Below are 12856 nucleotides of genomic sequence, written 5' to 3'. Positions count from 1 at the left end.
TACAACTTCGGTATTTTTATTTCGGTGCCTATATTAAAAGTAGTTAAAGCTCTCAGTAAGTTTGTTAGAAGCTGTAGACAAACCACAACAGAAAGAGGAGGACTTGGGAATAGTCCCGAGTGGATAAAACAGGATACAAGCCAACGGTGTGTGTTTGCAGCCTGGAAAGCCAATTGTATCCCGAGATGCATCAAAAGAAGTATGGCTGATAGGTTGAGGGAGGTGATTATTTCCCTCTGCTCCACTCTCAAGCAGCCCCACCTGCATTACTGTGTTGAGGTCTGGGGCTCCCAGCACAAGAAGGATGCGGAGCTGTTGGAATGGGACAAGGGGAGGTCACAAAGATTCTCAGAGGGCTGCAGCACCCCTCCTATGAAGGCAGGCAGAGGGAGCTGGGCTTGTTCATATTGGATGGGGCTTTCAGCAGCCTGATCTAGCAGTAGGTGCTCTTGCCAATTGCAAGGGTTTGGACTGGGTGGTCACTGAAGATCCCTTCTAGCCCAAACCATTCTGTAAGCCAACAGAATTCTGTACAGTTCTGATTGTCCATCAGCCATTTGTACCACCATCTGCTGTAGCAGTTGTCCTTCTCTTTCCAGTCTGCAAGTGCAATCCTGCAGGTGTCTTCCCTGCCACATGCCCTGGTGGGGATACAGCCTGCCTGTGTGACCCAGCCACTGGAGCTTGCCAGTGTCAGCCCAACGTGGTTGGTTCAACATGTGACCAGTGTGCGCTGGGCTACTGGAACCTGGCTGCTGGAAAAGGATGTCAGCTCTGTGACTGTGACACAAAAAACACCCAAAGTAACCAGTGTGACCAGGCAAGGAAATCACTCTCTTCTCTGGGAACTGGGAGGGTAATGTTTTGGCATGACAAGGTTGAGACCTTCTCATATGAGAATGGATTTTTGCCGTGCTCCCCAGAAACAGCAAGTCTTTGCAGTTTCTGCAAAGGGAATTTGCAGTTGGTGTAAGCTGGCTTGGAGCCATTATACCAAACGCACTGTTCTGATACTGTGGCTTTAGTTGTAAGCAATTACTCTTTGCCTGCGTGTTTCCTTTTAAAGTGGATCACAGAAATACATGAGAAAATAACGCGAGGAAAAACTGCCCCATAAGTGTACATAGAGGGTAGGAGGAAGTCCAGACTTGGACCTAAGAGTCTTGCAAGTGTTTGGTTTTTTAAGGGTTCCTTCTCACAAAGCGCAGAGGCCATTACATCAGTCATGCATCATCAATCAGGCTACTCCTGTATCTTTTCTTGTTTTTAATTCTTGGGCACTTTCTAGAGCAAGATGGTGGAAAAAATACAACAGTCCTTCAGAATAGAGAGCTAAAACTGTGGTCCATGGAGACAACAGCCATTTTGCTATTGATTTCATGGCACCAGGACCTTACACCAAGCTCTTGCTGATGTGCTTTCACATTTTCCTTTCCATATGCTTTCATTACGCCCTGGTTTACTTAGTGGAGCTATTCTTTTTCCTACAAAATGTAGCCCTTAACACAGAAGAACTACTACTGCTTGTCTGAGTTGTTATCAGAGCTGTAATTCCCTGCAGTCCAATTTCAGCCCTGAATTCCAAAACAAATTTTTCTAGGGCAATGTGCATAACGTACCCTGGAGGTTTTCCACTGCAGCATATATATCATGTAGTTAAAAGTTGAAATGTTAAGATGAGTACTTTGTTCCAGCAAAAATAAGCTGTTAATCTTTTCCACAAAAGAAGAAAAAATCATATCTCAGATAATAGCCAGAGGATGTTCTCAAAGATCAGATTGGACCATATGAAACCTTTCATATTAGTAAAGAAAAGCCACCTCTCAAAGTCAGTCTTTTTTAACAGCCTTCAGAGATGGTAAAGGAAGTTTATCTTGTTAAACTGTATTCAAACAATGTGCAGAAGCAGTGTCACTATGGTCCCTGTGCAGCTGTATAATAAAGGTCACAGAGCAAAAAAGAAACCCGGTAAATAATGTGTATGCAGTCATACTACATGGGCAGTTGTTAAATCTTGAACTGTTTCCAGCTTACAGGCCAGTGTCTGTGTAAGGTAGGCTATGGTGGGAAACGATGTGATGAATGTGAAGAAAACTACTTCGGCAATCCCCAGAAGCATTGCATTTGTAAGTATTATAACTGGGTTAGAAACTGCCTCAAAACAAATGTTTGGCCTTTATTCATAGAGAAGACAGAACTTATATCCAGAGAAACAGATACATTTGTGTATATGAAACATAAGAAGCTGAAACAGGCTCCCAAGGGCACTGGTCACAGCCACAAGCTGCCAGAGTTCAAGGGATGTCTGGACAATGCTCTCAGACAGGGGTTTGAATTTTGGGTGGTGCTGTGTTGATGAACCTTGCGAGTCCCTTCCAACCTGGAATATAGTGTGATTCTATGAGTACCAATTTAGGTTGATTTTTAGAGGCACCTTCATTGGTGCTTCTCTTCATTGCCAGTGAAGGAGCCTAGATGACTGACACAGAATACATGGAGGCCTTTGGGTGGCTGAAGTTAGCTACCATCTGTTTTTCCCTTCAGTGTAAAAGTGCAGGGAAGCAATGCTAGAAGAGCAGAGTTGGGCACAGTGGGGGAACGCTCCAACTTGTTCCAAGTAGAAAGATCTAGTAGAAACCCATCAAGAAAAATAAACCCCATATATCAGAGTCCTATCCAGCAAGGTAATGTTGTCCCTTTGCAGCCAAGTAGGCTCAAAGAGCAGCAAAGAAAACCAGTTTCTGTTTATTGTGTTAGAATATACGATTGTGCCTTCTGTATGCCTTACTCCTGCAGAGAAGGAACAATAGCGTATAACTTGCTGTCCCTTTCTTGCAGCATGCAACTGTAATGCAGAGGGAACCAGCTGGCCCCAGTGTGACAAAGCTACTGGTGTGTGTAACTGCCGTGCTGGTGTCACTGGGCGGTTCTGCGACCAGTGTGGCCGTGGCTTTGAGAAAGACTTTCCCTCTTGCCGTCAGTGTCACCTTTGTTTTGATGAGTGGGACACTGAAATTACTGCCCTCTCCCAGACTGTTCAAGGGTTAATGAGGTTTGCTGCAAGCCTAGAAGATAAAGGAGGACGGATGCCCAGCTGTGACATGCGATTCAAAGCCTTTGAAGATGCCATTTCTGAAATGGAAAGAATTCTGAAACATCCTGTTTTTTCATGGGAGGCACTCTCAGGCATCAAGGATTTTCATGGCTACGTTCGGTAAGGGCTCTGCTGCCCCACTAAAATCCCTTGGCTGGCAAAGCAGTCTTTCCCCAGGTGTCACCAGCCTTGCCCTACTCTTCAAATCCCTCTTCTGATCAGAAAAAGATGCTGGAGCACTGATCTGATGCTTTCAGTAGATCCATGAACAAAATAATCCACATAGATATATAGAGAGACATATATATGTGTCCCTTTTTATTGCAGGGAAATTGGACTAGGACCTTTAAAGGCCTCTTTGTATTCTAAGGATTCTAGGACTATTTCACACACTGCCCCCCCAAAGGCATAGAAGTAAATGTTGGAATTTTCCTCTTCCTAGTGGTTTCCTAAGTAAGCCATTACAAGTCAATGTTTCTGCTCGTTTAGAAATTTCTCTCTTGTCCTTTAAAATAGTGTGTACCTCAGGTCTGGTTTAAGAGCAATTCAGTCTGACTTCTTCATTAACTCTCCCTTCCCTTGTAGACAACAAATTACACAAATGGGTCCGATTCACAGTATGCCGTATGAATTTCCCGACCTCACTGAGAACATTGAAGACATTAGCGAAGAAGCTGATCGTGTCTATGAACTTCTACAACAGAAATTAGATCTGCATCGCACTTTTCATTACTTGAGCCTCAAAGGTAAGGCGGCCAGTACTGAAATAGGTGAAAGCATGCAATGAAATTTCACAGTGCTTTTCTCACCGCTGAGCCGTACATTTCAAAGATCCTTAGATTTTAGTTCCATGTGGTACAACAAAAAACCCCAGTACTATAAACTTTATCATAGCAACTTCCCCAACTGCCTTCTGTTTTTAAAATGCTTTGGTTTTTAGCATCCTAAAGTTCAGGTGCAGGTATATGCATGATCGTATCAGTCAAAAATCTCATGAGCACTGATGTTTCCATCAGGATTTAAAGGCCACCCAGTTTCACTTTATAGATTCTCAGATCGTACAGTAGAAAAGCAAAGGATGCCATTTTCCCTGTTTCTGACTCCTATTCCTCTTAGCAACACTTTAAAAATGTTGCGCAGCAATGGTTTGTTTAATTAGAGCAGAGAGCCGTAGAACTTCCCAGTGTTCCCATGGGAAAATACATGGCTTTATGTGGTAAGGAACTGGCTCTCCATCATCACAAAATGTGAAAACAGAACTGAGTTCCTTGGCATTTTTTAAATAATTACTCTGTCTGTGCTTGAGCTAAGTATAGTCTCCATCAGCTGCTAATGGCAGTAATAACAATGTCACAGGCTTCATAAACTCTGGGAAAAGACGGGAATTTATGATTCGGGGATCTTGATCAGATACTAACTGGATTCACAACAGCAGGAGACTGTCAGCAGTATACACTCCACCATCTGACCAGAGAGGTGGCTGCTAAGGTATGAACCCCAGATGTTACAGCCAGCATGGAAGATAGATAGAATTTAAAGGCAGTGCAATCCCGCTTCAAGATCTTTCATGTTTTGTACAAGTGAGAAGACTGGACTAAACAAGACCGAAATAAATGAAAAGAAGATCAATAGTATATAAAGCCATGGGAAAGGAAAAGGGATAAGAAAGATTCATTAAGGTTTGGGGCTTCTTTGCACTGTTATACTTGGCAGTGCCTGGGGGACCAGACTTCTACTCAAATCCCACATATGCAGTCAGCACAGCTTTCACAGGCACCATGTCCCAGCTCGACTGGGTCTTGTGCTGACTCTGAGAAGGCAGGAAGGCAAAGAAACAATAAATCCCAGAGAGGTCAGTGGATGCACAGCTGAAGCATCTGCGGTGCTCTCTGGTCACATTCCAAGGCTTTTTCATCTCTTGGCCTCTGGAGGCAGATAAACAGCCCTATAAAAAGCACACAGGGGTGTGGGGAGGGGAAGACCTTGAATTTAAGCTGAATTGTTGGTCAGGGCCACAAATATTTGTTGGTCCTGCTACCAAGCATCTAGCAGCACAGAAATGACATTTCCCTCAAGAAAGCCAGCTTCGCCAGTGCCTGGGACAATGCCTGGTTCCCTCATCCCTTCAACATTTCAGGACGATTCAGGCTATGGCCCTGTCTGCTTTTCTACTCATGCTTTTTTGTTGGCCCAAGGAAGCGGGGCAGAGCAGGACGGAAGATATGCCAGGTACTTGATCTGGGGGATATTTGATACCTGTGCCCCAGGCACGTGAAGGGAAATTGGCTCCTACCTACTTCTCTTTGTAGAGGTTTGTAGAGGAAGTGAAATGAGAGTTCAGGTCTTTTCTTGAAATGGGCATATACTCAGCTGCATGAGTTGGAAATGTCAATAGTTAATCATGAATTGAGCTCCCTGGAAAAAGAAAAAAAAGACATGTGTTCTTAAAAGAATTCTTGCAGTTTCTGAAATCTCATTAAATTACCTCTTCCCAGTCTTGTTCCCTGGCTTTGCAGCCACTGTGGCGTTGTAATGTGGTGAGCCCAGATTCCTGAGCTGTAAATCAAGTCTGTGCTAAGAAACTGTGTTTAACATAAAGGAACTTGGAATCCCTACAGCTCCATCACAAACCAAGCATGAAAAATGTGTTTGGGCCATTTAACGAAGAGTTGAATCACTGTAAAATATTCCTGCAATGGAATAACTGCATAAAAAACAGCCTCTTGCTTAGACAGGGACTTAGAGTAGCCTCTTGCCAGGTACTTTGTATTAGGATCTAACTTTAGATTGTATGTTGTTTCCAAGAGGTGCAAGATAAAACAAGTAATCCTGGATCCACACAACTAAACATCCTTCTGCTTCAGCCAAAGCAAGACCAAGAGCTTTAGGGCCTGGTAAAAAGCAGGCAGGACTTGAGAAGAGGGTTCTCACTGACTTCAACTGGTAGTTGAGTCATTACCAGCCCAGTGGGATGTTAATCAATGACCTCTAATGCTTTTTCACTAACAAAACATCAGTTCTGGATCATTGCACATACTTGTGCCTGGCTATTTGGGGAAAACTTAGGGTCCCCTGGAGATCTGACAGCAGTAACTTTAAATTGTATGTTTTGCAAAAGGCCTGATTCCTTTCTTTAGGCTGTTTAACTGGGGAAAAAAAAAAAAAAAAAAAGAAGGGAATGTTCTCCATAGTTTTGAGTCTCTACTTGAGGAAAAGCTTACACTAAGCAAAGAAGAAAGCATCTGTTGATCTGTTGCCTGCTCTACAGGCTTATCATGGAAATGCTTTCATTCTTTTCAGTACATCAACTCCAAAATCGTATCTCCTCAGAGCCATAGAAAAGTCATACATTTCCATTTGTAATCTAAATTTTGGCCCAGAAGACTTTAACTTTTGGGTGCTATGCTGAAAATGGGGAGGACGGATTCTTCCCTAAGTCACAGTCACAGAGCTGATCATTTTAGTTTTACAAGTAGTAGGAACAGATCTCCTGCCCAAACTTCAGTTCTGAGGAATAACAGGATCCACTGCGTTTTCAGCTATTTTAGCAAGTGTTATGCTCATCAATAACTACCCCTGTTTGGTATTTGTCTGAGTAAAGGATTAGAAAGCTTGAATGAAGAAATGGCAGTTTCTGTCCATCCCTTCTGTCCCACATCAACCGCCAGTAACAGACCTGTCACTCACCATTGGTCCAGCACTCAAGTACATGCATGAATGTAATCAGTTAGTACTCATTGCTATTTCTGTTGCTACAGAGGCCATCAGCAATATTAGGAAACACTCTGAAGTATCATTCCTGGCAGAAGAGAAAGCTCATGAGACAACCCCAGTGGTAAGGCACTCAGAGCACACAAGGCAGAGAGTGCTCACTATGATGCACAAGCAGGGCTGGGAAGGGAGCAAAGTGATGGAGCAGCTCAAGCTGATCAAGATCCCTGACATCCAACACCTGGTTGAAAAGGTAGGTGCTTGGAGTTTGTAATGGGAACCAAATAAGAATTTCCTTTTTATGCTGCTAGTTGTTTTTTTTTATTATTTTATTTTAAAAGAGTAATTACATGCATATTAAATCTGGAGAACAGTTCCCTGGCACAGACCTGCCGTCACATCAGACACAGCTGTAATTCCCAGCTGTGGTCACTCCCACCCTTCTGGCAGCCGTTGTTCCCAGGGCAGGTGCAGCACCAGGAACTGTTCAAGCACTTTCTAATAAGAAGAGGTCTTCAGTGTAAATTCAGAAAGATTAACCCCAACCTCCTCTTATCAGTGGCTTAACCTAAGCAGAGCAACCCTCGAGTGGATAAGAAGTGTTTGCATGTCCTTTGTAGCACCTGTGGAAAAGGGACAAAAACTTTATGCTGAACAGCAGTGTGATAGCACTGCCACTTCTGGAATAGAACACCTGTCTCAGCCTTTAGCCTCAATATCTATGTCAAAACAAGTAGAAGCTTAGGCATGCTGCTGTGTTTGGAGAAATGATATGGGTGGGTCCTTCAGAACCAACTGGATAGACTTGGATGCTCCTTGGGCTGGATGTGGCATGGGAACAGTTTCAACCCTTTTGCCACATAGTAAAACAAAGGTCTCTGTGTAACACATAGAGCCCAGCAGATGGCTGATGGAAAGAGGTTTAGAGCCCTAAGCTGCCATTGCATCCTTCAGGTCAGGGAAAGAGATCCTTTAAGTAGCAGTGGCCTTATCTTTGGAGATACCAGACTGTGTGTCTTTCAAAAAATCCCATGCATTGTCCAACATCCTTCCACCAAAGGTGCATCTCAGATACCCAGAGAAGTCCTGATAAAATGTTTTCCTTATTGCAGATCTGTGGGGTGCCAGGAAGCCATTCCTGTGCTGCAGCAGCCTGTGGGGGAGGCCCAAACTGCAGCGGAGCTCTTCCTCTCTCCTCCAGAGCATTCAGGAAAGCTGAGGAGACTGCTGTCCTGCTGACTAACTTGACTACTCAGCTACAGGACCCTGAGAATCAAGTATGTGCATCAAAATTACATTTGTTCAGTGCAGTGCATGGAGGATAGGGAACTGGGCAACCTATTCCTGGGAAACACTGTTCATTAGTAGTATCTCGACTGCAAGTCAACAGTTATGCTAAAACCCTCAGTACCCAATGAGCTGGTGCATCTCATGGCACTGCTGCCTTTGTGAAGCCTGCTCTTCCTCTGCTCTTCCTGGATGCTGTTTTATATAAGGGAGGAAAAGCTGTTTTAGCACAGACTTGTGAATTAGAGAAGCCCAGCTTGCTTGCTAAACATATTCCCAAAGTCAGAGAGAAAGATAAGATAGGGGTCTGGCCACCATCTTAATAGAGATAGTGTTGGCTACATCACAGCTAGTCACTCCTTTCACAGTAAGTGGAAAGTCAGGCAGCTCCAGGTTCATTTTATCCAGCTCAGCTATTTGTCTGAGGAAGCCACATTAATTACTTGAAGGTGCCATGGTCCCATGGGGTCATGGTGTCCTGTGCCAATGCACATGGTGACATTAGGTTAATATTGTCTCTATTTGCACTGAGAAAGATTCAAACAGCAGTATTTGCCAGCAGCCCAAGAATGGACCACGTTTATCCCATTAAGACTGCTGTGCATACCATTAAGCTCAATGTATACAATTTTATGTTACTTTAATATTTACCACTAAGGAATTCTTGCAGATAAATTCAAGCCAAATATTTTCTACTCCCTATAGTGTTTATATGGAAATCTAGTATTCAGCTGCTCCAATTTACTGCAGAGGAGCAGTGAAAATAACTCAAGGAACATGCGGCCAACACAACATGTGCAAAAGAAGCAAAACAGGCAAATCCCGAAACGACAGTTTGTTCTCATTAACAATCAGAGAAAACGCCTGTTACACTGATAGGCAAAAGCCATTTCCCAATAGAAACATCACTCTGCAGTGCTTTGTCCCCTCCCTGCAGGGTGCCTGGGCATCTATTTCCTCCTTTAGAATCCACACCACGCTACTGCACAGTTAGCGGGGGTAGAAATGAGCAGCCAAGAGACCCTGAGGCCCCCAAACATGCAGGGACAGCAGGAATGGCCCTCCCACACATGTTGCAAAGTAGAAATGAGGCTGTTTTTCCTGCTGCCTGGGGAAACAGGGAATTTCTTCTATCTGCACCTGAGCGTTTCCTTAGAGCAAAGCACAGCCCTCAGAAGAGCAAAATACTCTTGGAGTTTGATAATTAAATTAATGCACTAAGTTAAATAATCACAGACATTAATTTAATTGGCAAAATTTAACTTTTAAAGGCAAGTATTAATTTCTAGTTTTGTTGTTGTTGTTTTTAAGTGTGTTTTAACAGTAATTATAGCATAGAAAGGCAAATTAAATCATGTGCCTTTTCTGTAATTAATCTGATCAGTGACATGTCACAGTATTGCAACAGAAGAAGAAAATACTTGATTTAGGCCTCTTCTAAGGCTAGGCAAAGGCCATGACATAACAACCTCAGGAGCTCCCCAAAGCAGCCTCCTACTACAGGCATCCCAAAGCCACACCAAGTGACTCCACATGGTGACTCTCACACCTCCATAGTGTGAGAGCTCACCTTGCCAAGCAATGGACACAGAAAACACAGCTGCTATTTCTCACAGTATCTCCAGGTTGAAAACATCAGAAAAATGGCAGAAGACACCAAGCTGAAAGGCTCACGCTTCAATGGGGAGCTGGAGAGAGCAAAGAATCAGATTAAAATTGACCGAGAAGTCACAAAGGAATTCATCAGAAAAGTGAAAAACTTCTTGTCAGGTAAGTATGCAAGGAAAGCTCTTTCTGACTTATTTTTCTTCAGTATATATTCAAATGTACTGAAACAATAGATGGCTAGAAAGTGATTGAGCTGCACGCATATCAGATTTCTTGACCCCCTCCAGATCTGTGCATCCTTTTTCAATCTCTTTCTCTCTAGTGTTTCTTTCTCCTAGAGGACAGCATTTGCTTTTATTTTCCCCATAGATTTGCCATGTTCTTATTGTCACTTTTTCTTAATTTGTTTAAATTGAAACAGGCAACTGAACCCTCAGTTCCTGGGTTAGCTGAGCAAAGGGCTACTAATATAATTTCATACAGTGTATGACGTCCAGGCATATTAAGTTCATCCTCAAATTGTTATTCCACCCCCTTCTTCCCGGCCCATAGGAGCTCTCTGTAGGGAGCGTGGGAATTAGGACACAAAGTGACAAACTGCTCCATCCTCTCCGTAAAGCTGTAACTCGAGGAATCAAAGGATTCTGGTAGAACTTCAGCCCTCACAAAAAATAACAAAACAATATATGCCCTGAACCCTTTTCCACACACGCAATTGCAAAGATGTTTTGTTGCCTGTTAGTTTTTGGGTTTTTTTTTTTAACCAGATGCACACAAAAGGACTTGAAATGCATTAGTATTTTCTGTAATCTCTTGCATGTAGCTGATCTCCTCATTCTCTAAGGACTGCATGCTGGCAGTCCTTTGGCATTCACGCCTCTGCATCCAAACAGCAGTGAGGGCTGAGGACAGAGGGCTCTCTTTGTTAAGGAATATTTAAGGTATTTTACAGAATTTGAAGGAAAAACTCCACTTAATCCTCAGTGTTCTCATATTTTTGTTTGGTAGCAATTGATAACATCATCCTTGGCCTTCTTTTACATGTTCTTAGAAGACATATGGCATTTACTAATAATTGCTAAAGCATTTCCTGTTGAATTTTTTGTTGGTAAATTGAAGTTTATGCACCGTGGCAGATGAAATGGATACAGTTATATCAAGTCTACCGTACCATACAGAGACTCGCATGGTAGTTTTAGATGAATGTACTTTGACAGAAAACAGCTCTCTGAAACGCACAGCTGTTTACACTTTTATTTAATTCTCCATCAGTTACATTGGAGCATTAGCACAAACACGTTTCAACTCCATTATTACCCAAGGTCTTGTCCACAAAGGGAAGTGAGTAGCAAAAAGACGTGATGATAAGACACTGCAAGGCACTGGCTCCTCCGACCCAGAGTACCTGCCCCTCTTAGCACTGCTAGTGCTGCAATGGGAGTACTTGGAAGGAGAGTTGTAAAACATATTTTTCTCACTCTGATTTCCCACCCTATCTCTGCCCAGCCCAAATCCCTCTCTGCATCTTAGCCTTCCTCATTAACCTGTGAAGGAACCTCTTTCTGAGCACTTTGGCAACTCCAGGGAATGGATTACCCCCACAGGCCGGCTTGGAAAGCCTCACTCACAGCCTGGTCTCCCCAGTGCCTCTTTGATCTGGGGGCCAAGGGAGAAATGGGCTCTGACACATCTGGCTGCGCAGTACACCGACTTAAAGCCCTCTGTGGGTTCAGTTCTGCATCAGAATTTTAATAACCCAGTTCAAAGTGGGTTCAAATCCTCAGTTCAGCCAGTTCTGACAACACTAACAGCACTACCTGGAAGCATAATATTAAATCACAAAATGTTGGAGGTAATTCTCTTACACTCTTGCTGTGCTTGTCAGCTTTATTCTGCCACATAACTCGATGTCTAAGCAACCATAATGATCCTTTGCATGTTGCTGGGAGGAAGCATGTGCTTCAGAACTTCTTAAGCTCAATTTCTGTTGCAGATGAGAGCGTGCCTCCTGAAGACATCGAACAGGTGGCAAGTTATGTCCTGCAGATAAACCTTCCCCTTACTCCTAGAGAGCTAACGAGCTTGCTTGGCAAAATCAGAAGCATTATGGCCCACTGTGAGAGGTACAAACTGAACGCAAACAAGAGAAACAGGAAAATGGAAGTGGCTCAGACACTGCTGGTGGAGGCACGGGCTGCTGAGTGAGTAAGCTGATCCCTTAACAGTGTGCAAACTGCAGCTGAGATGGCACTGTGGGCAGCAGGACAGTCCCTACCCCGGACACTTGCTTTCCTTGGCAGCAGTGTTCTGCCAGGCAGCTCGCAGCATCCATCCTCTCCTTCAGCACAGCAGGTGGTGCTCTCCCACACAAGGCCCCTACCAGTGTTTTGTTTTATCAACCACACTTTAAGGTTGCCAACTTGAGGGAACATTTCTGCATGTGAGCACGGGTGCATTTGAAATGTGTTTGTTCTGCTCTCAACAACACAATACTACACGTGCTTTCTATTCTTCCATTTCAGCAAAGCAGTTAAAGCTCTTCCTCCTGTGGACAAAATTAATGATGAACTAAAAAATGTCGTGAGCTCCCAAGGACGCTCCAAAAATACCCTCGTGAAGTTAAATGAAGAGATACAAGGAATCAGAGCGCAAATCTCACAGGTATCTTGCTCTAAAGCTTTGAATGCATTATTGAGTTTATCTCAGTTTTTCCTCAATGTAGCTGTAAAATAAAATCAAAGTATGTCTCAGATACAATATCAATTCCATAACATGTCAGGGGCTCGTCTTGTCTGTCAGTTGCCATTCATCTCCTTCATTACCAAGCTCTGCAGGAGGGATGGACAAGGCATAAGAAACCACAGCCTCCAACTGCTCTGTTCCAGGCTGGGAACCAAATGAACAAGACAAGCGATGAACTCAATGACTTTAAGGCAAAACAGTCCAATCTGGAAGATGAAATGACCACACTGCAGATGAAAATGCGGATGAACAGGAATCAAGCTACAAATGTGAGAGCGGGGGCAGAGGCAGCATATGAACAAGCTCAGAAAATTGATAATGTAAGCCTTTCTGTCTCACATTAAAGGGAAAAAGGATTCCTTGTATGTTTGATGGTATTACTGACTCGGAAGTGTAACTGCGTTACCCCGTTCT

At 43.5% G+C, this 12856-nt stretch overlaps 1 protein-coding gene across 1 annotated transcript in view; it reads left to right on the top strand.

Annotated features, from left to right (window-relative positions):
• The window catches only part of LAMB4 (laminin subunit beta 4), a 39839-nt gene that overhangs the window by 24649 nt on the left and 2334 nt on the right, over positions 1-12856 (top strand). Inside the window, exons 24-33 of the mRNA XM_085510031.1 lie at positions 600-820; positions 2030-2126; positions 2839-3214; positions 3680-3840; positions 6853-7058; positions 7918-8082; positions 9709-9862; positions 11694-11901; positions 12223-12361; positions 12586-12762. Of these exons, the coding sequence (XP_085366157.1) occupies positions 600-820; positions 2030-2126; positions 2839-3214; positions 3680-3840; positions 6853-7058; positions 7918-8082; positions 9709-9862; positions 11694-11901; positions 12223-12361; positions 12586-12762 (1904 nt within the window). The remainder of the gene's footprint in view (positions 1-599; positions 821-2029; positions 2127-2838; positions 3215-3679; positions 3841-6852; positions 7059-7917; positions 8083-9708; positions 9863-11693; positions 11902-12222; positions 12362-12585; positions 12763-12856) is intronic.

This window comes from Coturnix japonica, chromosome 1 (genome assembly GCF_054131305.1).
Source record: "Coturnix japonica strain WE chromosome 1, WE-NBRP24, whole genome shotgun sequence".
NCBI classification, from domain to species: domain Eukaryota; kingdom Metazoa; phylum Chordata; class Aves; order Galliformes; family Phasianidae; genus Coturnix; species Coturnix japonica.
Note: the sequence above shows the minus strand (reverse complement) of the source record. Positions and strands in the feature narration are given on the sequence as shown.